Source organism: Protobothrops mucrosquamatus, unplaced genomic scaffold (assembly GCF_001527695.2).
Source record: "Protobothrops mucrosquamatus isolate PMUCROS unplaced genomic scaffold, P.Mucros_1.0 scaffold300, whole genome shotgun sequence".
NCBI lineage: Eukaryota > Metazoa > Chordata > Lepidosauria > Squamata > Viperidae > Protobothrops > Protobothrops mucrosquamatus.
This window is the reverse complement of record NW_015386643.1, coordinates 107,033-131,546: the sequence shown is the minus strand read 5'-3', so window position 1 is coordinate 131,546 and position 24,514 is coordinate 107,033. Positions and strand designations below refer to the sequence as shown.

The 24,514-nt window shown below is 45.3% G+C and overlaps 1 protein-coding gene across 1 annotated transcript in view; it reads right to left on the bottom strand.

Moving 5' to 3' along the window:
* The window catches only part of PHF8 (PHD finger protein 8), a 30,597-nt gene extending 7,661 nt beyond the window's left edge, over nt 1–22,936 (bottom strand). The window contains exons 1-16 of the mRNA XM_015814938.1: nt 22,839–22,936; nt 21,442–21,527; nt 20,312–20,432; nt 18,790–18,950; nt 14,202–14,343; nt 13,166–13,352; nt 10,994–11,156; nt 10,277–10,364; nt 9,089–9,195; nt 8,868–8,959; nt 8,134–8,223; nt 6,543–6,770; nt 6,246–6,343; nt 4,293–4,462; nt 2,658–2,743; nt 1,203–1,333 (exon numbers count right to left, since the gene is read on the bottom strand). Coding sequence (XP_015670424.1) covers nt 1,203–1,333; nt 2,658–2,743; nt 4,293–4,462; nt 6,246–6,343; nt 6,543–6,770; nt 8,134–8,223; nt 8,868–8,959; nt 9,089–9,195; nt 10,277–10,364; nt 10,994–11,156; nt 13,166–13,352; nt 14,202–14,343; nt 18,790–18,950; nt 20,312–20,432; nt 21,442–21,527; nt 22,839–22,936 — 2,048 coding nt within the window. The remainder of the gene's footprint in view (nt 1–1,202; nt 1,334–2,657; nt 2,744–4,292; nt 4,463–6,245; nt 6,344–6,542; nt 6,771–8,133; nt 8,224–8,867; nt 8,960–9,088; nt 9,196–10,276; nt 10,365–10,993; nt 11,157–13,165; nt 13,353–14,201; nt 14,344–18,789; nt 18,951–20,311; nt 20,433–21,441; nt 21,528–22,838) is intronic.
* Between the last annotated feature and the right edge of the window lie 1,578 nt (nt 22,937–24,514).

Here is a 24,514-nt window from a genome sequence, read left to right as displayed (position 1 = left end):
TGTAAATTGGCAAGAGGGACATATTACCACATGTGGTGGGAGTGCTCAAAAGCCCGTGACTTTTGGAACAAGGTTAAAAAATGGCTGGAAGAAATACTAATGATAGAGGTAGAGCTAAAACCAGAACTCTTCCTACTAGGCATAACTACGCAGAAATACGACAAAGGGATACTTTACTTGATGCTACATATTCTCACGGGTGCTAGATTGGCGTATGCACAAAACTGGAGGAATAAAGAAATTCCAACAGAAGAAGAGATTTTATATAAAATCCTATCGTGTGCTGATATGGACAGGCTCACAATGGAAATGAAGGACAAGACAGAGTCAGATTACTTTGAAATCTGGGACAAATTCTATTGTTGGTGTGAATCAAGGAGAACTGTTCGGGTTTTAAGTTAGTGTTAAGATAGAGATATATAAAACTGTATGTTAGTATATAAAGAAACACATTAGAGACTGTATTGTATAGAAAAATATGTATATATAGAGATTAAGAATTATACGTATGATGAGGAACAAATTGTTAGGAATATATACACTGGAATGTTACGTTATGTCCATCTTTGTTTTAACTGTTTTATAAATAAAAAACTTTTTTAAAAAAAGAGTCACCTTGCGCATCCCCCTCCTTACTTCCACCCTTCTAAGGGTGTGGTGGAGTGGAAAGCCTATGAAACCCAGAGTCTGAGGGGCCTATAGGTGTACTTCCTGCACCTGTAGGTGTCTGAGATAAAACCTTACAGTTTGAGAACTGGAGATGAAAAAACTGCCTTCCCAAAGAGGCAGTTGGAAGGGGACTCTCTGGCTCCTCGTTTTGCAGCAAAAACAAAAGCCTCACAAGACCCCTGTTACCTCCTCAAACACCAGAAAACTCGTTTGAACCTACTTGAAATGTTAAAAATATTGTTTTTGAGTATTGAAAAGCAGTTAACTAGGGATGAAAAACAGATGGCCAACTACGAATTGTTAAAATCGAACTGTGCTATACGTGGCTCCAGTAGAGCCGTGCCTCCTTCATAGGTAGGCCAAACAAACCAGGCAAGGCTTTGGGGTCTGCTGGAAATAGCAGAGCTCCAAGAGTTCCCATGGTATGGTCTGCGCACACCCATCCCAGGAAACAGAAACAATGGCCTTTGAAGGGTTATAAACCACTCCCCTCCCACCCACCCACCCCGAGTCCCCCACAGGCCCCGTCTCACCTCAGCTCATCATAGTCAGCGCCGCCAACCTGCCGACTGGCTTTCAGCAGGTCCAGGATCCCACCAGCACTACTGCTGCCTTCCAATTGGTCATCACCAGAAGCATCCTCCTCTTCAGTGGTGTAGTCCTCCTGCAGGCAAAATAAATCCAATTTTAACAGGAAGGCCAATTCTCTGGGCAAACGGGTATCTTGCCTATCTGCTCCAGGAGCACAATAGCGCAAAGTCTAGGGCAGTGATGGCGAACCTTATAGAGACTTGAGTGCCCAAACTGCAACCCAAAACCCACTTATGCATCGTCGGGTGCTGGGTGGGCATGGCACATTGGGTGGGCGTGGCTGTGGTGGTAACTGCAGACTGGGTGGGACTAAAAAGTTCAATCAATCAATTCCAACTTTGCAAGATCTTTTTTTCCCTGCGAGGTTGAAATTGACTGATTGAACCTTTTTTTTTTTTTTTGCACACGGTGGCGGAGGCCTAAAGCAAAAAGGTTTTATAAAACCCAGCTGAAGGCCTAGGATTGGGGCGACGGCATGTGTGCCCACAGAGAGGGCTCTGAGTGCCGCCTCTGGCACCCGTGCCATAGGTTCGCCATCACTGGTCTAGGACAAAATGAGCATTGTTTGAGCAAAATGTGCATCTGAAGCTCGAGAGCATCAGCATTTCTACTAGGCCTAGGTCCCTTACAACGCTTGCTCCTTAAGACAGAGGGAGTTGGCCATGTTTTAAACTGGATATGATTGTTCCTCGGGGAAAGCTGGACCTCTACTGATATGACCCACAAAACAAACATTTCTTAAAATGCCTTCACCATTTCTACTGAATTGGTTTCACTTAGCTAGATCTTGTGATTATTTTAGATTATCACTCTAAGTCTCAGCAGGGGCCAGGACCTGGCTGATCTTGTTTGCATCAGATCTACGTAACCCTTGAATATGAAATGGCCCAGATGTCCTCAAACGGGTATAAGTCAAAAGAATATCTCAGGAGAAGGCAACGGTAAACTATGACCACATTGCTGCCCAGGAAATAGCATGGCTACCATCATCGTTATCATTTTTCCATCCTTGTTTGTGTATAGCTCAAAGTGATGAACATACTTCATACTCCTGCCTCCTATTTTCCCACAATAACCTTGTGAGGCAGTATGTGGCCATCTGGGCACTACAGAAACTACAGTACTGTTTGGTTGAGTCCAACAAAGTAATAACTCTGTCCTTAAGACTGACCTTTACCTCAAAAGGTTTGTGGGCTGAACAAAATGACTCCAGGATGCAGGGAAGATGTTTAGTGCCTGCTGAGAAATTTCTCATACCTTTTTCAACTTTTTAAAAAATGCATCCTGAGCCAAAACCCCTGTCGTGTGCCTCACATCACAATTAACTCCCACTCCTAGATGGTGATCCTACCCAGTTATCACAACTTCACAATCCTGATCACGTGTACCAGACTTACTTCAATGTCAAATTCTACTTCCCCTGGCTCCCGCACTCGATTTGGGTCAGAACAGGGTTTGGCTCGTGGCAGTTTCCGGGGAAATTCTGCAATCGGAAGAACATAAAATGTTAAAATATGCTGTTGGAGACTGAGGAACGGCTGGAAAATCACAAAAACTGTGAATCGAACTGAAATGCATTGATTCCACAAAGAGTGACACGGGTGGCTCTTGTGAGTCAGACAATGGCGATATCTGTATATATACACACCTACATAGGAATCAGCCCTGCAAATTGTGACTTTAGGTAATAGTGATCCTACACGCTCACCTGCATAGGAATCTGATTTGCAAATCATAATGGTACTTACTGCCAAGGAAACATATATGGGACTCACTTGCCATTTTATAAACTGATAGTAATGATAAACAATTAGGGCAGTGATGGCGAACCTTTTAGACACCGAGTGCTCAAAAACCGCCCCACCCCCCTGCCCGCCCCGCTCTGCTGCCTGCCCCACCCCCCCTCCCACTCCGCCCGCCCCCGCTCTGCCCCGTCCCGCCCACAGGGCCTCCTACTGCCTCCACGGCCCGCCGCAGTTCGCCCAGGCGGCCCTGCAGTGCCATGGCGGCCACACCCTCTGCCTGTGCCCTGCAGCATCATCTGTGCGCAACGGGGTGCGAGGGCGGAGTCTTGCCCCTGCTGCCCGGCTGCCATGTCCTTGGCTGCAATGCTCTGTGTGGGCCGCGCCTGGGGGCGGCTCTCCAGGGGGGCTGCTGGTGAGGAGGGGGACGCAGGGGGAGGTGTGGCTGGGGTGACGGCATGCGTGCCCACAGAGAAAGCTCTGAGTGCCACCTCTGGCATGTGTGCCATAGGTTCGCCACCACTGAATTAGGGACTCAATTTAAGCTTTGGAATCAACAAGTGCCCTCATAACCATCTGAAACAGATTTGGAAAGTATGCAACCTCTTTCAATAAAATTAGAAGGTCAAAGATGAAAGAAGAGAATGGAATTTAGGAAACCACTATTGAGGTTGAAGATATGAAACGATCACTCGTAACAGAAAACAGAACGGCAAAGTCGCATTTTAAATTGTAACCACACCCCAAAAATATGCTTAAAAACCAAGACAGTAGCCAGGAATGCAGTATTTAGCTTCCCTAAAACTCCAGTTTTAGTTTTTATAAAACAAGTTTCACGGACTGGTGATAATATTAACCACAGAACAATAAGTGTGTTGGCGGTGATTATTTTTAAGTTGTTCACATTACAATGTGCCTGAAAGCACATAAGCAACTCCTAATAAATTCCAGAAGCCAATAGCTCTTAGCAGACAGATGAGGGGGTTTCATTATGGAAAAGAAAAAAGGAAATGTGCTTTTATCTGCCTATTTGATTCAGATTGTAGAAGAATCTGGTCTCTTGTCTTTCCCTCCAACCCAGCCTCAAGTACAGTACATGCACAACGCAGCCTAACTCTGGGCTTTGCCCCAAAAGACATTTTGAAGGGAGGCCTGGAACAGAGGTGAAGGAGACAGCCAGAACAACGACCAGAGGTAGCACAAGCGAACGCGGAAGAGGTATTTGCCCAACCCAAGAGAAATGCGTCTACCATAGAGAGCCACCAAGCATGGATGAAAGGCGCTACATACTGGAAAGCTTCTTGTGCAGCAGCAGATTCCTCCTTTCCCTGTGTGGCGTTTCGTCGATCTGCAGATCCTCCTCGGAGTCTATATCCAGGGCTTCTGCATCAGATGGGCTGCGTGGGGCTCGCATTTGTGCTCCTTTGTGGCTCCGGGTACGCTCCGAGGCTTTGATTTTCCTGCCCGGGTGGAGGGGGGGGGGAAAGAAGGATGGGAGGAAGAGAAACACCAAAACTGACGAGGCTGACCTGATCTGATGATCTAATTATTGGAGGATATTATGCAGCCCACAATATATTCTCTGCTCCCCTTTTTGGGTCAGCCCTACAAAGGTAGGGAAAAGGATTATTATTTTTTTTCTTAAATACGGAGATGTCTTCTTGGTAAAAGTCACCTTACTGAAGCTAGGATATATGGGTCAACCTATATATGGGGAATACAAATCTCTGCTCTGCCTTTATGGATAGACTGGTCGCCATTCAGCTTCACCTTTCTCTCAGCCCTGAAGAGTTGCTGGGGTATAAATTGGAGGGGCAGGGAAGAGGAGGAACAACAGCAGCTTCCCCTTCACTGCCCTGATCTCCTTGAAGGGAGGGAGGTAGATAACAAAACATAAATATACTCAAGGCAACAAAAGATTCCTCCAGATGGTAACATAGAACAGGGCTTTTCATCCTTTTCACCCATTGTACCACTTTTAGGATATGGCAACATCCGAGTACCACCAGTCGCCTAGCAAGGTGTCAAAAACTTGATGACCCCCCCCCAAAAAAGGAAAAAAGTGATAAAGTACAGGTAGCCCTCGACTTACAACAGTTCGCTTAGTGACTGTTCGAAGTTACAATGGCACTGAAAAAAGTGCCCCCCAAGCCCCAGCTGAGCAAGACACCTGCCCACCCGGTAGCGCTCTTCCTCCTGTTCGAGGTTTTCATTGTTGTGAGCATTTCTGTTGAGGATTGGCAGCGGGGGTCGAGTGGGGGAGGTGTTTGGTTTTTATCCCCCCCCCCCGTCTGCTGGGTGGTTGCAGCAGGTTTTGGTCACTTCACATGACCCTGGGACACTGTGACCATCATAAATATGAATCAGTTGCCAAGCATCTGAATGTAAATCATAAGACCCTGGAGATGCTGCAACATTCCAGCTGATGGGCGCTTCTTCTGGGCTCAGCAGAAGCGCCAGGATCAGCGCCGAGCTCCAGCTGGAGCCTGGCGCTGATCCTGGTGCTTCCACTGAGCCCTGACAGCCCTGCAGCTCCAGCCGTCTCTCGCTCAGGCTTGTGTGGTGCTGCCACCGATTCAGCTCATTCCCCTCCCCCGCTACCACTTTTCTAGGATGGTCACGTACCACCTGCCAGGTGCCAGTGTCCCACAGGTGGTACCCGTACCACTGGTTGAAAAGCCCTGACATAGAAGCACGAGGCTTAACCTTAATGAAGTGCAATGGTTTGCTACTGTATATTATTCTTACCAGCTAACTCATGTCTAAATGTGGACCGTCCCTTGCAACAAACCTGGGCTGTACCACTTGCCAATCTGCTCAGTCCTAGGCTCTCAAATCCTGCTCTTACTCCCCACCCCCACCCCCACTGCTGACAGCAAAGGAGGTTTCGGCAGGGCTCTTTCTTTTCAGCATGGTCACCTGCTCACCACCATGGCTTATGAAGGAGGAGGAACTACTTGAAAAGCAGAAATGGAAAGCTCCAGCTTGCCAGAGGTCTATGTCACACCCGGCTGACCCAGAGCGTGCACATACCGGAGGGCAGTTCTGGAGTACTGCTGAGGGCTGATTCTGCTTCTGGTTGCCACTTTCGTGCTGAAAAAAATGGCTCTCAGATGGCTAGGAATCTGACAAGTCAGCATTACCGAAGTATCACAGCTTAACAATCGATGTCATCTACTTTGTTTCTGCCCCTACCACCCCCCACCCCCCGCGAACATCTGAATCCCATCTCCAGAGGCTAACCTGGTGCCTCGACCATTGGCCACCATCATGGACAGCTCTTCCTCTGTCAGATCAGGTTCTCCATCTGTATCATCCAGGCTGGAACTTGGCAAGTCAAACTGGGCAAGGAAAACAAGAGTGTTGGCCGGTATACACTGAGATCACGGGAAGCAAGACGGGGGGGGGGGGGGGAAGAAATCATACGCCACTAACGAGCCCAGGTACTGCCCAACCGGATCCCCAATCCCCCCAAAGGGACCATCTCCACTCCACCCTTTCTCTCACTTAGCGTGCACAGCAGCACCATTGGCACCTCACCTCCTCCTGGCCAGGACTCTCTGCGTGTTTCAAGCTCTGCTGCCTCTTGTACTTGCGCAGCAACTCCAGTTCCAGGGCTTTGACAGATGCCGCATCCTTTCGGCTGCCTTTCTTGCCCAGCTCCTTGGGACTCTGATCTTCCTTTTTGGCAGCTGCTGCACCGGGCTGGGTGACTCTCTGCAGGCCAAATGGGCTGCCAGTCTTCCCAATGTTCTGCTGGAATATATCCTAGAGGAGTGAGAGCACAAACGCCCCCAAGGAGGCATCACAAACCTCTACGTTGAACTGGATGCTACCACCCCTGCTGGGTTCCCACCACAGAAACACAGCTGCAATTTTCCTGGGGGGGTTGAGGAGAGGCAAGGCTTGCTAAGGTAAAGGCCAGCTCCTCCCCAGAAACAATGAACAAATACTGCCAACCGATAAAAGAGATGGAAAGGGCCCTCTGAGATTAAAAGCAGAAGGCAAAAAGGGGGTTCTTAACATAGGTTGCTTCAGCTTTTCTACAAGGAACCTGCAACTTTATGGACCTAAAACATACACTCTGCTCTCAAGTCCATCTGAGTATCACCTATGCAAGCTCGGAATTTGCCAAAACATATTACTAGACTCTTAGTGGATTTCTCTGCACAGACTCTCTTCTCATTTAGGGTAAGTAGGATAGCTGCTTAAAAATCAAAGGCTGCAGATGTCTGGTGCCACTTTGGGACAGAGAGAGCTAATTTGCAAGCCCTCTCAGATACACTGAGGGACCAGAATATGTACTCTGCGGTGTGGTATAAACAGCCAGGCTACAGACTCTGCCATGGCTGCTCTGAGCACACCGGGGACCTAAGCCAGTGAGACTTGAGACTACTGACTTCCGGTTTTGCGTTGGAGTGACATGGCTGAGGGATTGCAGAGCTCTGCACCCCACAGCTGGTTTCGCCCTGCCTGGGGACCCTAAATGGGTCTAAAGTCACCCCGGAGAGGTGACAAAGAAGGAGCCCCCCCATCGATCATGGAAAGATGGTGGTCGATCCATTTGATCTGGGGGAAGGCCTCCAACCCGACAGGAGAAAGGCTAGCTGCACTCCGGTGACTAGCCCAAGCTACCGGCATCTGAAGTCCCAAAGCAACAACTAAGAACAACTGTGAACAACGTATTTGGAACTGTATCTCCTTGCCTGCTGTTCCTTGCCTGAGTGCAGTTTGGGAATGGGTTTGCAGAAGGGATTCCTGCCTGCTAGGAAGCTGGCATTAGAATCATTCACGGGAGGATACAACTTTCAATTTCAAGGGACAAAGTAGGACTGATAAACAGTCTGCAAAATATCTTTATAAACACTCAACCTTGCAGTATCAAGCAACAGAGCCATATAAGTAAATTTTCTTGGTAGAAAATGAGTGGTTTTAAGCAGCAGAACTGCAGGATGCAATATTCTTGGCCAATATTCTTTTAAACAAGACACCAATCTATCCACAAAATCCAAATCAGGATCTTCTTAGGTTTAGTTGTAAAATGTGCACCAGATATATTTTGGCACTTTGCTTCCCACAGAGGTGCTTTCAACAGAAGAGAAGGAAAATTACCGAGCCTCTTGATACTCACTTCCACCAGTCGGATCTCCTTGGCCAGGTCTTTGATGAGTTGTGCTGGACGTACCGTCCCAGGAATTTCTTCTTCATGATCAGCCAAGGCCTGGGAAGAATAATATCTACTCTACTTTTCTCTGCAAAATTGAAACATCACTGAGGAGTACAAAGGCTTTCCCCCAATCTACTGCTTTCTAGATTTGTTGGACTACAACTCTTACAATTCCCTGCTGGATGACTGAGGTCATCAGCCTAAAGCTGAGCCACTCTGGACTGCTCCTGGCACAGAATATTCTCCACTATATTAGTCTTCTATTTCAAGAGAGAGGTCTTAAAGGTAGTCCTTGAGTTAGGACCATAATGGAGTCATAATGGTTGTAAAACAGGTCAGTCACATGAATGACACAATTCTACGTTTTTTGTGGTGGTTGTTAAATGAATGCAGCGGTCATAAGTGTGAGCACGACAGGTGTTAGATAAATCCACTGTTTGCTATGGCACGGTTTTGCCAAAAGCCAGAAATGCCAGGTTTGGGCAAAATGTTGTAAAATATACACAATGACCATGGGATGCTACGAACGGCCATAAATATGGCCACGTTTCCGAGCACCCAAAGTGCTGTCACATAACTAGGGGGGAGGAAACTGTCAAAACTTCGGGTCCAAGTTGTAAGTCCCCTTTTTCAGGATCTTCTGGGTCCTGATTGTTACCCAGCCCAAATACTAGTGAGTTCTTCTCTCAACCATTTACCTCCTTTTTAGTCCAGGAGCGGAAGGCTGTGTTGAGGGCTTTGGCCCCATGAGCCAAATAGGCAGCTGGGTGCCTACGGTTTTCTCGAAGGCCTGCCAGGAGAGAGAGAAAGAGAAAGAGAGAGAGAAAGAGAGAGAAAGAGAGAGAACATCAGTGGTGGCCATTCTCATGAGCCACAGGGAGAAGGGAGGATACTAAAAATAGGCATACTCAAAGCTCACCTCGGAAGATATCCAGGAGATGTTTGCCAACGTACCAACAGATAGTTTCGAAGTTGGGGAATTTGAAGAGATCAGCTGTGCTGAGGCGCTTTTCAATCTCGTAAGCCCTAGGAAGGAAGGAAGGAAGGAAGGAAGGAAGGAAGGAAGGAAGGAAGGAAGGAAGGAAGGAAGGAAGGAAGGAAGGAAGGAAGGAAGGAAGGAAGGAAGGAAGGAAGGAAGGAAGGAAGGAAGGATGTAATATCTTCCACAAAAAGGACATTGCTTCTGTAAATAATGCTAATTGGCAAGACTCCTCTCCTCAAATGGTTTGGTCAACAGCTGCTAATCAGAGCCATAAGAAACTATGTAGGCACTAAGCACCCATTCCTCTGACTTACTCCTGGTTCTAGTCAGCACTGCATTAGGCAACTAAGATTTCATGAGGCATTCTCTAAGGACTAGAAGCACAACCGTTAAAAAGAAACCCAATTCAGATAGAGGTAGTCCTCAACCTAGGACCACAACTGAGCCCCTAACTTCCCTGGCTAAGCAAGGCAGTTGTTAAGTGAGTTTTGCTCCATTTTACGACCTTGTTTGCTAGTTGTTAAGCAAATCACTGCAATCGTTAAGTGACTCATGCAGTCATTAAGTGAATCTGGCTTCCCCATTAACTTTGCTTCTCGGAAGCCAGCGGGGAAGGTCGCAAAAGATGGTCACATGACCCTGGGACAGAGCAACTGTCGTAAATACATGCCAGTTGCCAAGCGCCTGAATTCTGATCACATGACCATGGGAATGCTGCAATGGTCATAAGCGTAAAACCGGTCATAAGTCATTGTTTTCAGGGGGACTGTAACTTTGAGCAGTCACCAAACAAATGGTTTTAAGTTGAGAACTCTCTTTCCTTAATTCTTCAACCAATATTAGGTTTGGTATGCTTCTGGGTGTTTCTACTCCCACATCCAGGACCCTTTCAAAAAAAGATGTTATGCCAGGCCAGATCATTGCATTCTCTGCTTTAGTATCATCCACATTAATAAACAACAACTCTCTGAGGTTTTTTTTCAGAAGGAATCTTTCCCAGACGCAACTCAAGAGAAGTCAGAAAATGAACTCAGGATCTCCACCCTCTATTTCCGAGTCTTGGCTTTTCCCTGGATGATTCCCCAGATGCTCAATGGTGGCTAATTGCTCCCCTGCCAAGCTTACTTGAGCTGCATCTCAATGTTGAGACTGTGTAGAAAATTGCCCCCAAAGGCCAGGCAGTCCACAGGGGTCAGCACAGCATGGATCCAGCCTGAAAGAACAAGAGATGGTAAGATGGTAAACAGCTTCTCAGGAACATTGACAAGAGGGGAAACAGCTGTTGTTGGTCTGAAATGGCAAAGGGGAAAAGGGGCTTAAGGCATTTGCTACTCTACATGACCCAGCTATTATCTTCCATAGTTTCCTCCCTTCAGTAACACTGGGCAGTCAGTGTTACTGAACAATGCCATCCAAAGAGCAGGGCTTCTTGGTCATGTGTCCTGCTCCCTGGAATGGTATCCTTCCAGGGGGTATCCATGTTTCTCCCTCCCAGGCCTTGTGATATGGAGCTTATGGAGCTCGATGGATGGTGTTTTTGTTAGAGGGAGTGGGCTGGTGGAGATGTACAGGATTTTCCTCCTGTTTTTCTCTTTTTATTTATTCTTTTTCCTTGTTGTAAACCACCCGTAGTAATTTTGGAGTTGGGTGGCCTTTAGAACACAAAGAAACAAACCAACTAATGATCAACCTTTACACACAAGTAGCCCTTTCCCAAAGGGAACTACAAATTGTCACACAAAATGGAAGCCACAGGAAAAGAAGCGCCCCGGAAACAAGAAAATCAAAACAGGAGGAATGATGTCAACTGGGAACGATATATGATCAACCTGGTTCCCTTACCTGTTGGTATGAAGAGGGTCTGGCCCTGGCGGACAGGACAGCGATAGCACCTATCCACTTGGTCCCCAAAGAACATTTCATTCTGATTGGAGGAGCTGCTCCATGCCTCAAAGAGTGTCAGGTTGGCTGAAGTAGGACGTACCAGGTAGAAGATCTTCTCTCCCTGTGGGGAAGGATACAGAATAAACTGCCACACAGAGTCTCCTCCCTTATTCCAAAACGATAAGAGCTGAGAGAACAAGGCACACATAAGTAAGGGAAAGATGCAATAAAGCATGGAGAGCTGAGGGACTTTGGCAGTAATCTTTACATCAGTGATTCTCAACCTTGACAATTTTAAGGCGTGTGGACTTCAACTCCCAGAATTCCACAGCTAGCATTGCTGGCTGTGGAATTCTGGGAGTTGAAGTCCACATGCCTTAAAATTGTCAAGGTTGAGAAACACTGCTTTACATGGACAATTAGGCTGTTCCAAGGCTAGGAAAAATGCTGTTGGCCTCACATTTCAGAGGCAGCATTTGAAGAGTAACAGTAAGACACAGCCACCTTCCTTGCCTGTCAGCTTTCACTGTCCCACAGATAATCTTACCCAGTAATTTTACCAAGCTTTTTTTTTTTTAAATAAGATTCAATTTTTTTTACAGATGTTGGCACAGTTTTTTTTCCCATCATCTTTACCTTATAACTTATTTTCAGAACTGTATGTCCTTTATACATTAAGGAAATCAAAGACCAAGGTTACAGAAAGTCTGGGCCAAACACAGTTGAATTCTAAAGAAGAGGTGTGCTAAGTAAGAGCATCTGCGTAACTTTTTGTATTTTGTAGTTTATAATGAGAGACATGAAGATATACAGTGTGCCGAAGTTCAGTTTTCTGGCTGCTGAAAATCTCCGTTTTGCTTCTGGCTACAGCTGCAAATTTCTCAGGCCATAAGGACTAGTTTTCAAATGACAGCAGAGGTTTTCCAGGTGCTGAATTCCGCAATTATCATTCAAAAGTGTCTTTTCATGGCATAAACATATTTTTGCAATTGTAAACCAACATTTCATGGCCTATTCCAAACAGAGTCCAAAAATAACTCCTCCACCCTTCCCCAGACTGTGTTTTCTTTGCTGAATTTCAAGCTACCATCATCCCCAGAAACCTTTTTTAAAACACGCAGGTGCCTTTGAGTCAGTGTTGACTCCTGGTGATTGCCTGGAGCTATTTTTTGGCAAGATTTCAGAAATAGCTTGCCCTTGCCTTCTTCTTCTTAGGGCCAAGAGAGAGTGGCTGGCCCCAGGTACCTAGCTGGCTTTGTGCCTAAAACAGGACTGAACACATCACTTCCCAATTTCTAGTCTGATGCTTTAACTACTACACCAACTGGGCTCTCATCTTAAAACATGGGAAATGCATAAATTAAAACCATTACATTCCTTCTTCTGTGGATTCAGTATATTTTCTTCATACCGACACCTTCACAAAATGCCTTTAACAAGAATCCTTGTCAGAAACTAATGACAAAAAAAAATCATACTGGCTGTCAGTATGAAGCTGTGAATGGCAGCTGCATCCCAACAACCTGGGGCCCCTGTGGCGAGAACGAATGCAATGTTGCCTAGTTCTCGCTTGCCTTAGCGAAATTCATTAACTGATCTGACTCTCTGATGTGGGCTATACCACATCGGAGTGTAACTTTGCATCGTATTTTACTCTGCTGTTCCAACTACTCTTATTTTCCTCCTTCGATTACACCAGTACAAAAAAACCCCTGAAAACAAAGATGCAGTGATCAGCCGCCTGGGAAAGTCAAGGGAAATCGTCAAAACAATTAAAAAACGAAAATTAGAATATTTCAGACATATGATGCGACACCCAGAAAAATACAGCATACTCCATTTAATCCCCCAGGGAACGATTGAAGGCAAATGAGGTCCAGGCAGAAGAAGAACATCATGGCTTCAAAATCTAAGAGACTGGTTTGGACAAAACTCAGCAGCACTTTTTCGTGCGGCTGCTGATAAAGACAGGATCGCCAACATGATCGCCAACGTCCGATAACAGATATGGCACAAGAAGAAAGAAGAAGTGGGAAGGACCATTCAAACGTTCGAACATCCCCAAGGCATTCTGCCAGTTCTGAAGCTTTGCATAAGGTCTTCCTTCTATCCCATACATCAGATTCTTACCCGTAGGACATGATACCAGACAGAGGTGCCCCCAAAGTCAATGTGGAAGTCCGTATAGCTGTCCCGCACCCCCATCAGGCAGTACTTTTGTACGCTGGGGCGCTCAAAGACTGATTCCCCTGGCCACAGGTTCTCCACCCAGGACAACTTCCGCACAATCTTCGGGGTTTCCACCAAATTAGACAACCTGAAAAATTGCAAAGGCAAATAAACAACCTCATCTCCCTTCAAAAGACTCTCGAGAACGCTTTCAGGTGGCTGGTGGAGAGACTACTTACTAATACTTAAACCCATGGTCTGTTCCTCCCCCTCTCCCCCACTGCATCTAGGAAAATATGGCAGGAAGAAACATCTCCATCCTCATTTGTGAGAAAGGGAACAATTACAACTCAGTGTCTTCCAAATAATTATAAAAGTAGTGTTTGAGGTATGACTGTAATAGAGCTTGCCCAATATTTTGTAAGTTCTAACAGTTGTAAAATGGGTCAGTCAAACGACCGATCTAATTTTATGCTTTTTTGCAGTGGTCATTGAGCGAGCACAGTGGTTGGACATGTGAACATGGCCGTTGTTAAGCGAACCCATTATTTACTATGGCACAGTTTTAACTGCCTGACGCGGCAACTGAGCACCCAAATCGCAGTCATGGGACCCTGGGGGGAGGGGCTCCTGACCATCAGGATTTCGGAGTCAGGTCATGAGTCCCCTGTTTCAGGCAAGTCGTAACTTTGAACAGACATTAAGTGACCAGTTGTAAATCGAGGACTACCTCTTACTGATTGCTCAGAATGTTCAGCCAGTATTAGCTTTCACCTCCCATCTGAAGGTGGAACAAAATGGAAAACTTCTTGGTAGCCCCTTCAGGCTAAATAAAAGCGCTCGGGGAGTGGGGTGGGGAGATAATACATCTTGAGGCCAGAACATGGGAGTCTTGTAGATCCAGGTTCTCCAACTTGGGTGGAGAACAGAAATAACTAGACTGCTTTTGCAGTCTCATATGCACCTTTCCTTCTTACAACCTCTTTGTATTTTTTACCTGGTTTCTGAGAATTCCAGACTGATGACATTGAGCACTTTCTCTCGGCGGCTGCTGCAGTAGTAGCTGACAAAGTCTGCCAGGCGCATCTTGAGGTCAGCTTGGCGTGTCACATCAATGACATCAATCTCCTTGTCTGCACCTGTTAAGAAAGAGATATGCCTCACGATGAGCAAGTCAGCTAGGAGGAAGCAGCAGCAACGGCGGCTGTGTTTCCCTGAGTTACGCCCCTGAAATACACTGTGGAGCAAGCCAGCAAACTCATCAGAAGCTTAGTAATGCAAGCATCTCCCTCTAGTGGTCCTTTCCATCGGCACCCTGGTCAGCAACCGCTACTTATATACCCAAGGGCCAGAATGCCATTTTGTCAAAGGCTGCTCGACTACTTACTACCCTGTTTCCCCAAAAGTAAGGCCTACCCCGAAAATAAGCCCTAGCTTGATTTTGGGGGGTGGGGTGGGCCTAATATAAGCCCTACCCCCCAAAATAAGCCCTTTCAGAATTCCAAACCCTTCATTCATGAAATGCTCTGCATCTATATCACAACATGGGATGCTGCATTGATTGCCTATTAGCAAGCCATTCTTAGGGAGAGCCAGCCCACAAAAGCAACAGCAGAGCTTGTTCACTTTGAACAATAGCACTTCAGCTTGCAACATGGGAAGGGTTAGCCCAGGGGTAGGCAACCTTGGCTCTTTTATGACTCGTGGACTTCAACTCCCAGAATTCCTGAGCCAGCCATGCTGGCTCAGGAATTCTGGGAGTTGAAGTCCACGAGTCATAAAAGAGTCAAGGTTGCCTACCCCTGGGTTAGCCTTATGCATTGAAGAGTATGCTACACTCCATATCTCCTTTAGGGAAGGCAGGCAAGCTGATATCATCTATCATTTTCTGAACTGCAACTCTCATACTTACTTGCTCTTTGCTGGGACTGATAAAAGTTGAAGTCCAAAGCATTTGGAGAGCACTAAGTTGCCTTAATCTGCCATAAGTTATACCACATTTGAGGAATAACTGAGAAACAATGATGCCTTATATACTTTTTGACACTCTGCATCAACATGAGGAAACTCGGGGAATATTCCCAACAGTTTTTGGGAACTGCACGCTCCAGAAGATTAATAATAGTAAGTGAACTGACTTGTGGAGAAATGTAAAAAAAAAAAAAAGTGTTTTGCTTGGTTTTGACAAAGCAGCTACTTGAACCCAGGCATCAGAGCTTATTCCAGGGATTTTCAATCTATGGTCCGCAGAACCCTGGGAGGGAGGGGGGGCAAAATGTCATCACAGGGAGTTCACGAAGCTTTGAAGAAATGTTATGATTTAAATCTTGAGTTAAGTCTTGGTGGTCTGTAGCCGCAAAAGGTATTTAAAGGGGGGGACTGTGGTGAAGAAAAGGTTAAGAACCACTGGCTTGTTCAACAAGTTATCATTAGATCAAACCATGACTCAGTATAATGTCTCAACGTAGCCACTGAGGGATTGTAAAAAAAAAAAAAAACCTTCTGCAGAAGTTCAAGGGACCTTAGCCTACAGCTACACAATCACTGCTATTGATTGAAAGTCTCTTATTCATCTCTATGAACCGTAGTTAAGAACTAGCTGGTCAGGCAAGGCTAACCAACATCTATTTTCTTTGAGCAAAGTGTGGGTAAGCAATCTGGCAAAGGACCAGCACACCTCTCCGAGCAAAGGGCCCGTGTAGTATTTTCTCAGGTCTGGATTTATTGAATCCATAATCACAGCCGGCAGTTAGACTGTGGAACTTTTAACTGTCGAGATATTGTTGAAACAGAACTTCTAGCATCCTTATCATTGTCATTGCTGATTAGCACTGCTGGGAATTAAACCTGAGCATCAGCTCTGTAGCTATTTAGTACCATGTGCCTGAATTTGAGGATTGCTGTTAGTCAACAGTAGCCCAAAACAAACACGTACAAGAAACTATTTAATTCCTGTGCTGACATTCTGACCCAGTTATTTGGGTCTTTTATCTTTTTTGCTCTGTAAACACCACGAGCACAAATGCCTATGGAAAAGTGAAGCATGGAAGCTAGAAATAATATGTTCTTAGTTCAGTTTAATAACTCTTGCGATGAAAGAAACATTCATTTCCTTGTTAATCTTTCCAAGATCTCTGCGCTCTCAGTAAGAATAGCAATAGCACTTAGCAACAGCACTTAGACCAGGGGTCCTCAACCTTGGCAACTTTAAGACTTGTGGACTTCAACTCCCAGAATTCCTCAGCCAGCTTTGCTGGCTGAGGAATTCTGGGAGTTGAAGTCCACAAGTCTTAAAGTTGCAAGGTTGAGGACCCCTGACTTAGACTTATATACCGCTGTACAGTCCTCTCTAAGTGGTTTACAGAATCAGCACATTGCCCCCAACAATCTGGGTCCTCATTTTACCAACCCTGGAAGGATGAAAGGCTGAGTCAACCTTGGGCCAGTCAGGATTGAACTCCTGGCAGTGGGCAGAGCTAGCCTGCAATACTGCATTCTAACCACTGCGCCCCCATGCAGCAAAAGGTGAGAACAGATTTCTTTCTAGTGGACATGGAAAGGATAGCTTGACCTTTCTATATCTGCAGAAAATACAAATCTGTATATCTGCAGATAACAGAAAGAAAAATGAAAAGGAGTGAGAACAGAACATTTTGAGAAGGCTTCAGGAATATCTCCAATGGGATGCACTGAATCTGTTACACTGCACCGGTCACTGAATCTTAAGGATATTATAGAGCTAGAAAAAGTGCAGAAAAAAAAGCAGCCCCAATGTTTAGCAGGATGGAATACCCACCCTCCAAGAAAGATCCCAGAGATTATGTCTCTAATTTGGAATAAATTCCCTTTTTAAGACACTGTGGTTCCTATTCAGGGTAGAGTCAGGGCAATTAGATGGAGCTGAGCGTTGACTGGCCGGATACCCTTCCTGATGCCTATGCGGAATTCATAGCAGGTATTTTCTCTTTGTGCTTTAGGAGAGAAACCTCTGCCGCTAGCTAGGATCAAACTCTCAACCTTCCGACTGGGCGGCAAGTATCTTCACCACTAGACCACCACATCACACCAAGTCCCTAACATGGAATGAAGGAGGGTAAATGGATATTGTATAGCACAGGGGTAGGCAACCTTGGCTTTTATGACTCGTGGACTTCAACTTCCAAAATTCCTGAGCCAGTCCACGAGTCATAAAAGAGCCAAGGTTGCCTATCCTTGGTATAGCAGAACAAAAGATTTTGCATAGCACAGGTAACATGGACATATTTTTTCCTGCCTCTCTCTCTAGGATATCCCCCCCCCCCCCAAGACTAGGACAGTGATGGCGAAGCTTTTAGACACTGAGTGCCCAAACTGCAACCCAAAACCCACTTATGTATTGTCGGGTGCCGGGTGAGCGTGGCCCATTGGATGGATGTGGCCCATTGGGTGAGTGTGACTGCGGTGGTAACGGTAGACTGGGTGGGACTAAAAAGTTCAATCAATCAATTCCAACTTTGCGAGATCTTTTTTTTCCTGCGAGAAGTTGAAATTGATTGATTGATTGATTGATTGAATATTTTTTTTTTGCACACGGTGGCGGAGGCCTAAAGCGAAAAGGTTTTATAAAACCCAGCTGAAGGCCTAGGACTGGGGCAATGGCGCACATGCCCACAGAGAGGGCTCATGCCATAGGTTCCCCACCACAGGACTAGGAGAAGGAGAAACATTTTTACACAGCATTACTTCAATTATAAGATTCACTTATCAGCAGATGTAGGAACTGCAGCTAGTTTGGACTGCTCTGAAAGGGGATTGAACAAATTTAGGAAGGCTCAATGGCTATGAATACTGATGGCTGCCTCCTAAATACTAATCACCGTACCTTAAATACCAATTGCTGGGATGTGACAGTAGAAGGGATTATTATCCTCCAGCCCAGACTTGTGACCTTTCCAAATGCATCCTATCTTCCTTGTTTACCCACACAGCCATGATGAATTGATGTACTTGCAAGCCCAACAGTATGACCGCAACAAACCATGGCCCAATCAAACATACAGCTCTCTCCCTTTCTTAAGCTTTAATTTTTCTGCAAACTGAAGAATCTTTGCTGAGATGCAGTGACTGAAAAGAACCACATCCTTGGCCATAGTTCAAGTGGATACATTCCTCATTTAGTGTTGGAAATTGAGGGAATGAGCTTAATCTAAGCAGCCTGCGATGACGAACAGTGTGGCTTTGTTTCATCAATCTCTGATGAGAGGTCATTTGACCTCTGCATAGAAGGGAATGATTAATACTATTGCCTCATGCCTAATACTTCTGATATAAAGAAACAAATAATAATAATAAAAAATACATCCTGTCAGCAAGAAATGACCTTTAGCTTTCTCTTCGGCCTACGGCACTGGCTATAGCCTGCAAAGTAGTGGGAGGGAGATATTTTGGACTTCACTTCTCTCCAATTTAGCTAGTGGGGAAACAAATGGTGGGAACTGCCCTGCAAAACATATAGAGAGCTTCATGCTGCTGGCTCTTGCAACAGACTCTCCCTCAGGTCACCATGACAGTTTGCCCACCAACCAACCCACTCTCCTAGCACTCACCAACATAATGTTCCACATCACGCACAGTGAATGAGGCTGGAGGAAGAGTCATGCCCAGGCCATCTTTCTTCAGGACCAGGAGAGGCACACTGAAGCTGTTTTCCTCCAGGAACTCCACAGACAGTTGGGTTCCGCTCGGCTTTAGGATCACATCATCCGCACTGAGGAAGCAGAAAGCACAGTCAAACCAAGGTCACACATTGCTGTTCTCTACAGCATTCTTTTCCAATTTGGTATCCTCCAGATGCATTAAAACTACAACTCCCAGAATTCCCTGGTCAAAATGGCTCAAGTTGAAGGAAAGAACCAAAGCAATGGGGAGGAGGGGGGAGTACAGTATTGTAGTGCAATGGTTTTGTATAATACACACATACGCTGGGTGTTACACTTGTAAACCTGATAAACTTTGGCTGCCTTGTACTTCGTGACTGTTATAAAGCATGTGGTTTGACTCTATTTTTATTTTTAATTGGTTTTTTAATATCTAATCTCTTACTACTCTGGGTCCCAATGCAGTTATAAATAAAATTTATTTTTATTTAAAACATTTTTAAACTATGCTTCATTATTTGAAATCTTGCTGCAGCATTCAGTACACATTAAAACATTTAGCATCCTTTACAAACTGCCTTTCCTTTTATTTAAATTGGACATTTGCATGGAGGAAGAAACATAATTATTTTGATTCCTTTTCCTTCAGCAACTGTTTGGCTATGTCTTTGGAGACCTCTGTGCAGCTGCTTGTAAGGTGGGGCAGCTGCAAAGAGTCTCCCTATAGAGATAGCTATTCTAGTGCTGGAGGAAACAGTGACAATAGGATAATAAATTTCATATGGGAAAGAAGGGGATTTTTACCAAAAAGCAACCTGTTCTTCAGATTCTATCAAAATGGGTTATTATCCAAACCTATTGTTTAAATATTTTCCCCTCAAAGTAAAAGAATACTACTCTTGAACCTTTTTCAATAAAATCTTGAAAAAAAAATGCACCAAAGAAATAAAAGTATTTAATTGTTTCACCAAAGTTAAAGCAGCCTTGACATTATTGTCGGGCAAGTTTATTAATTCTACCCTGCCGATTGTTGCTATCCGAGAGACCGCAGATCAGTAAATCTTGGCAAGGCATTTCAGAAGTTGCAGAATTACAGCTCTCAGCATCCTTCTAAAGCAGGGATGTCAAACTTGCAACATCACGTGCATATCACGACTTTTTTTTCCATTGACGGCAATGGGGTGGGTGCGGTTTCACCATGACGCATCCGGCCCACGGGCCGGCAGTTTGACACCCCTGTTCTAAAGAAAAGCTAATAGTGAAAGCTGATGGAAGTTGTAGTTCATTAAATATTGCCCATTCTTGAGCAGAGGAATTCTTTTTGAACAAGTTTTACAATAAAATTGTCCCGAGGAACTGAAAGGCTTCAATTTAGCTAGAAATCAACCAGTTATCCCACAATATGGCTATTTGAAATGCCCTTTTTTTCTTTTTCTTTAATCGCTAAAACATCCATCAAGCGTGATCTCACCTAGGAAATGTCCTGCTGCGAAGTTCTTTGATGAATTGACTGCTACCGGTCTTCACCGTCTTGCCAACCTCTTTGTTCACAGAGGATTCAGACTGTTTTGGATTTCCTCGGCGCCGTTTCACTGAGGGAGGGAGAGAAGAAATCAAAATATATACACAAGCATATGGGCAATTCAACAAGAGCAGTGCAGAGATGATGATGTTGATGATATCCCACTTCTATTTTGCTCAACTCAAGGCAGTCAACGTAATGCTTCTATCTCCTATGAAGAATCTGGCAAGACAACTGATGAAGTAAGCCTGCCCAATATCTATAATCATCTGCCAGAACACCAACAGATGATTTATACATATAAACAATTGATTAAAAACAGATAATTTTGATGATTGCAAACCACAAGCTTGAAAAATGTCATCAGTATCAACTGGAATTTCAGAAGTCAAAAGATTTGCTGAAAAATTTTACCTGAGCTAACAAGTTGACTAGATCAATGAAGGCTTTTAAAAAACAGATTGTGCAATGTATGTTTATTATTTATTTGATTATATAATTACAATGAATAATAAGCACACAAATTATGCACACAGAACCAGATGGCACACATTTGCTCAATGTGCCTAACTGGGGTAGAAATGGCTGAACAGAATTTTTATAGCTGTAGATATAAGTAAAACTCTGTAGCTATTACTTGTTATAAAAGTCCAGGACCTGTTACTCATTGTAAAATAATAAGCAGGCATGTCAAACTCACGACGTCACGTGATGTCATGCAACGTATTGCGACTTTTTCCCCATTGCCGGCAATGGGGTGGGTGCGATTTTGGTATGACGCATCCGGCCCGTGGGCCGGCAGTTTGACATGCCTGCTATAAAGGTAAGGAAACTGGGCTAGGCATGCAGGAAGAGCTGTGCAAAGTTGTCAAAAAGATTCTCTTCAGTTTTCTTTAGCTGGCAGACTCTGTTCCGCTACAAATACGTTTTTTTTAAAGTTCTTGTTCACAAGAATTTGTACCATACACCATATATTTTGGCATTCGTAATGAAATATCAACCATGCAGTCATCAGTATGTTTGTTTACATCGTATTTTATCTTCTTGGAAGTGTAAAATATAAAGGGACATAAACTTACTGACAGACGGTCCGTGAAGCAGTTCACAGTTGGGGCAGTGATACAAGTCAATGTCAGCTGCCGCATCCTCTTCAACTCCAACGCAGCTTGAAGAGAGAAAGAAAATTGCTTACCTTGCTCAACACTGACTTTAAAAAGTTAGACTCAAGTATCCTTTTCTGAAACATCTAGCCTGGATGACAGCCCTGCAAAGATCCTGGAAGCTATCGCAATTCTGAATCACAGGAGGTGTAGGTAAATTCTGAATGTCTGTTCTGCAGGCCTAGTGCTTCTAGGCTAAAGATAGGGAGGGTGCCTGGGGAAGATACTGGAGGGAATGAGCACACCCTTTGCTTGATGGAGGATCTGTTTCTGATCCAGTCCAAGAAATATTTTCATATTCTAACCAGCATAATTCAATACCCATATTTTAGGCTTGAGACGAAGCATCAAGCAGTCCCCCTGAAGTTCAACTACTATCCAGATCCACTTTGATTTATCTGAACATCCTACAGAGTAAAGGCTATCATTCAGGAATAACTTTAGCAAAAAGTCATCTTCAGCATAAAAAGTATTACGCAAAAGTTGTCTGAGGTAGAAAGGAACAGGAAGTGGTGTGGAGTTGAAACACAACAAGAATAGGCTGAAAGCTGTTGTGCACGTCTTTAGTGAACATCTGTAGTGATTCTGCTTATCCTTGAGCGGGTCACTCCAGACACAATGAATGCCTGTTTATCTGAGGGAATGTATTTATTTCACTGTTTCTTAGTGGACCCTACTCAAAACACTTCGGTTGCATTAGGACAAGTTGCTATGCAAGCCTACTTCAGTCCAAATTGATTGGCATTATTAGGGCTTACGACAATGATAATGAACTCCCTCCTTTCAGAATTATGGGATACGATTCCCTTATTTCTTGGTTCTTTATAAAACTCCCTTATTTCTTGATTCTTTATATTGGGTTAATTGGGAATCCAACTTCATCACTTACCTTTGGTTTAACTCATCTTAGTTTTGTACCCAAGTTTTGTTGCCAAAAAAACCCCACCACATCTATATGAATCATGCCAGGAGCACCTTTATATAGATTAATCCTCTGACTCTCTAAATATTTGTTGCCTCTGACTACTACAAGCATCCCAATGTAGAGACAAGGGTACCATAGGGACAAGGGTTTTTTTTAACGCCTCATTGAAGTGTTTAACCACCCAATTTTTGCAACATGAATTTCAACTACATAAATCTTAGTCAGCTAAACAATTCTGAATGCAACCACCCGCTTAAGACTTAGTGCTATATGTTGCCGGTGCCCTGGAAAACGTCCATTTACATTAGCACCGAAAGAGAAAACAGGCTCAGGCAGTTCAGTGTGGCCAAGATCTGCAAACAGCAATTTCCACTCAGCATTTGTTTCTCACCTGCCATGGAACCAGTCCTGGCAAGCATCACACTCGATCATGAAGCGGGTGACATCGTAAGGCAGGCGACAGAGACAATACACTGGCACAGAGGCCATGGTGGAGGAAGGGGCTGCTCCAAGTTCAAGCAAAGGAAGACCCTCAGGAATCAAATGATATCAAATTGTCCGCTAGGGCAAGCTGGAGGAGAGGCTTCTCATGCCGAGGCCTGAAGGAAAAGTCCTGTCCCAGCTGGGGTTAAGTGAGGATTAAAAAAAATAAAATTCACTCACGCACACGCACCCAACCTCGCAAGGCACCAACTTTTGTGCAAAATGCAATTGTGACCCTGAAAAAAAGTCCGGCCGGCAGAAACAAAAACAAACCAACAAGCAAACAAACTGGTGTCCTCCGCAGATCGCCTCCGAAGCCGTTCCCTGACAAACCTCGCGTTTCAAGGGGGGCTTTCCCTAAGAATCCGAAATCCTCCGAAACATTTTTTCACCCCGAGCTCGCAACGCCTCCTCCCCGCTCCGTCCAGAAGTTTGCAGGCTCCTTTCCCCTTCCAAGGGGGGTGGTGGTGGAAAGGGGATCCCCGATCTCCCTCCCGAAATAAGGGAGCCTCCGTGCAATCGGCAGAACCTGCTTTCCCCTTCTTTCTTCTCCCACTTCGTCCCCGGCGGGGGGGAGACCCCTCAGCTCTTCCTCAGCCCCGACAAAGCGCGCTACGGCTGCCCCGCTCTCCAAGGACAACCTCTGAATTTCCTTCTCCCCGAAAGAGCGAAATCATTGTTTCCCTCCTTCCCTCCCTCCCTCCATTCCCATCCAAGCTCCCCCTGACTCCCACGATTTCGTCTTGAGGCTCTCCCTCTTTTAAATCAAAAGATTTCTCTCGACTCCCTCCCCCCTCCCGCCTTTCTTCTTGCCCCGGAGCCGAAGGCGGACGCGAGACTCTGCTGATTCGCACGCCAGATCCCGGCACCTTCTCCCCGGCGGAAGCGACAACGCCAGGACGGGGATTGAGGCCTTCACGAAGCAAAAGCAATTCCTCTAGGCTTTTCGGCCGCTGAAAAGGCCTCCGCGAGGCCTAAGGTCCTGGGGTTTTCTTTTCCAGCTTCCCAATAAAGTTTTATTCAAAACAAGGGAAGGGAGAGGAAGGGAATAGAGGAGGGGCTGGCGGCCATCTTAGGAGAGGCAAGGCATGGGAACGCGGGGAAGCCATCTTGAGAGTGGCGCTGGGGCCGCAAGGCAAGCAACGTCTAACGACGATTGCGGCAGCCATTTAGGGAAGCGGGTCAAGGAGAGAGTTCTACCATAGAGAGAAACGGAGCGGCGGATAGAGCGCCCTCAGACGCCGCGAAAGAAGGCGGGATATTTGGGTTATTTTTGAGACACTGGGGATAAATACCGGAAGCGATGGGAGATCCGGGTTTTAGTGTAGCGCCGAAGGATTGTCCCTCCCGGAACTCGTTTCGTGCCTTGAGAATACCCGTTTAATCATCTAGGTGTCAGCCTATATTTTCAAAATTCAGTCCTTCTCTTTTGCGGGGGAAATGCCGAGTTCATTTCGTGGGATTTACGACTGCATGGAACATATATGTATGAAACTGACTCTGCAGGACCAACTGAAATAGAGCATGTGATGGAGCTTGGTGTGTGCGACAGGTTTAGGAGTCTGCTGTGTGTGTGTTTTATTT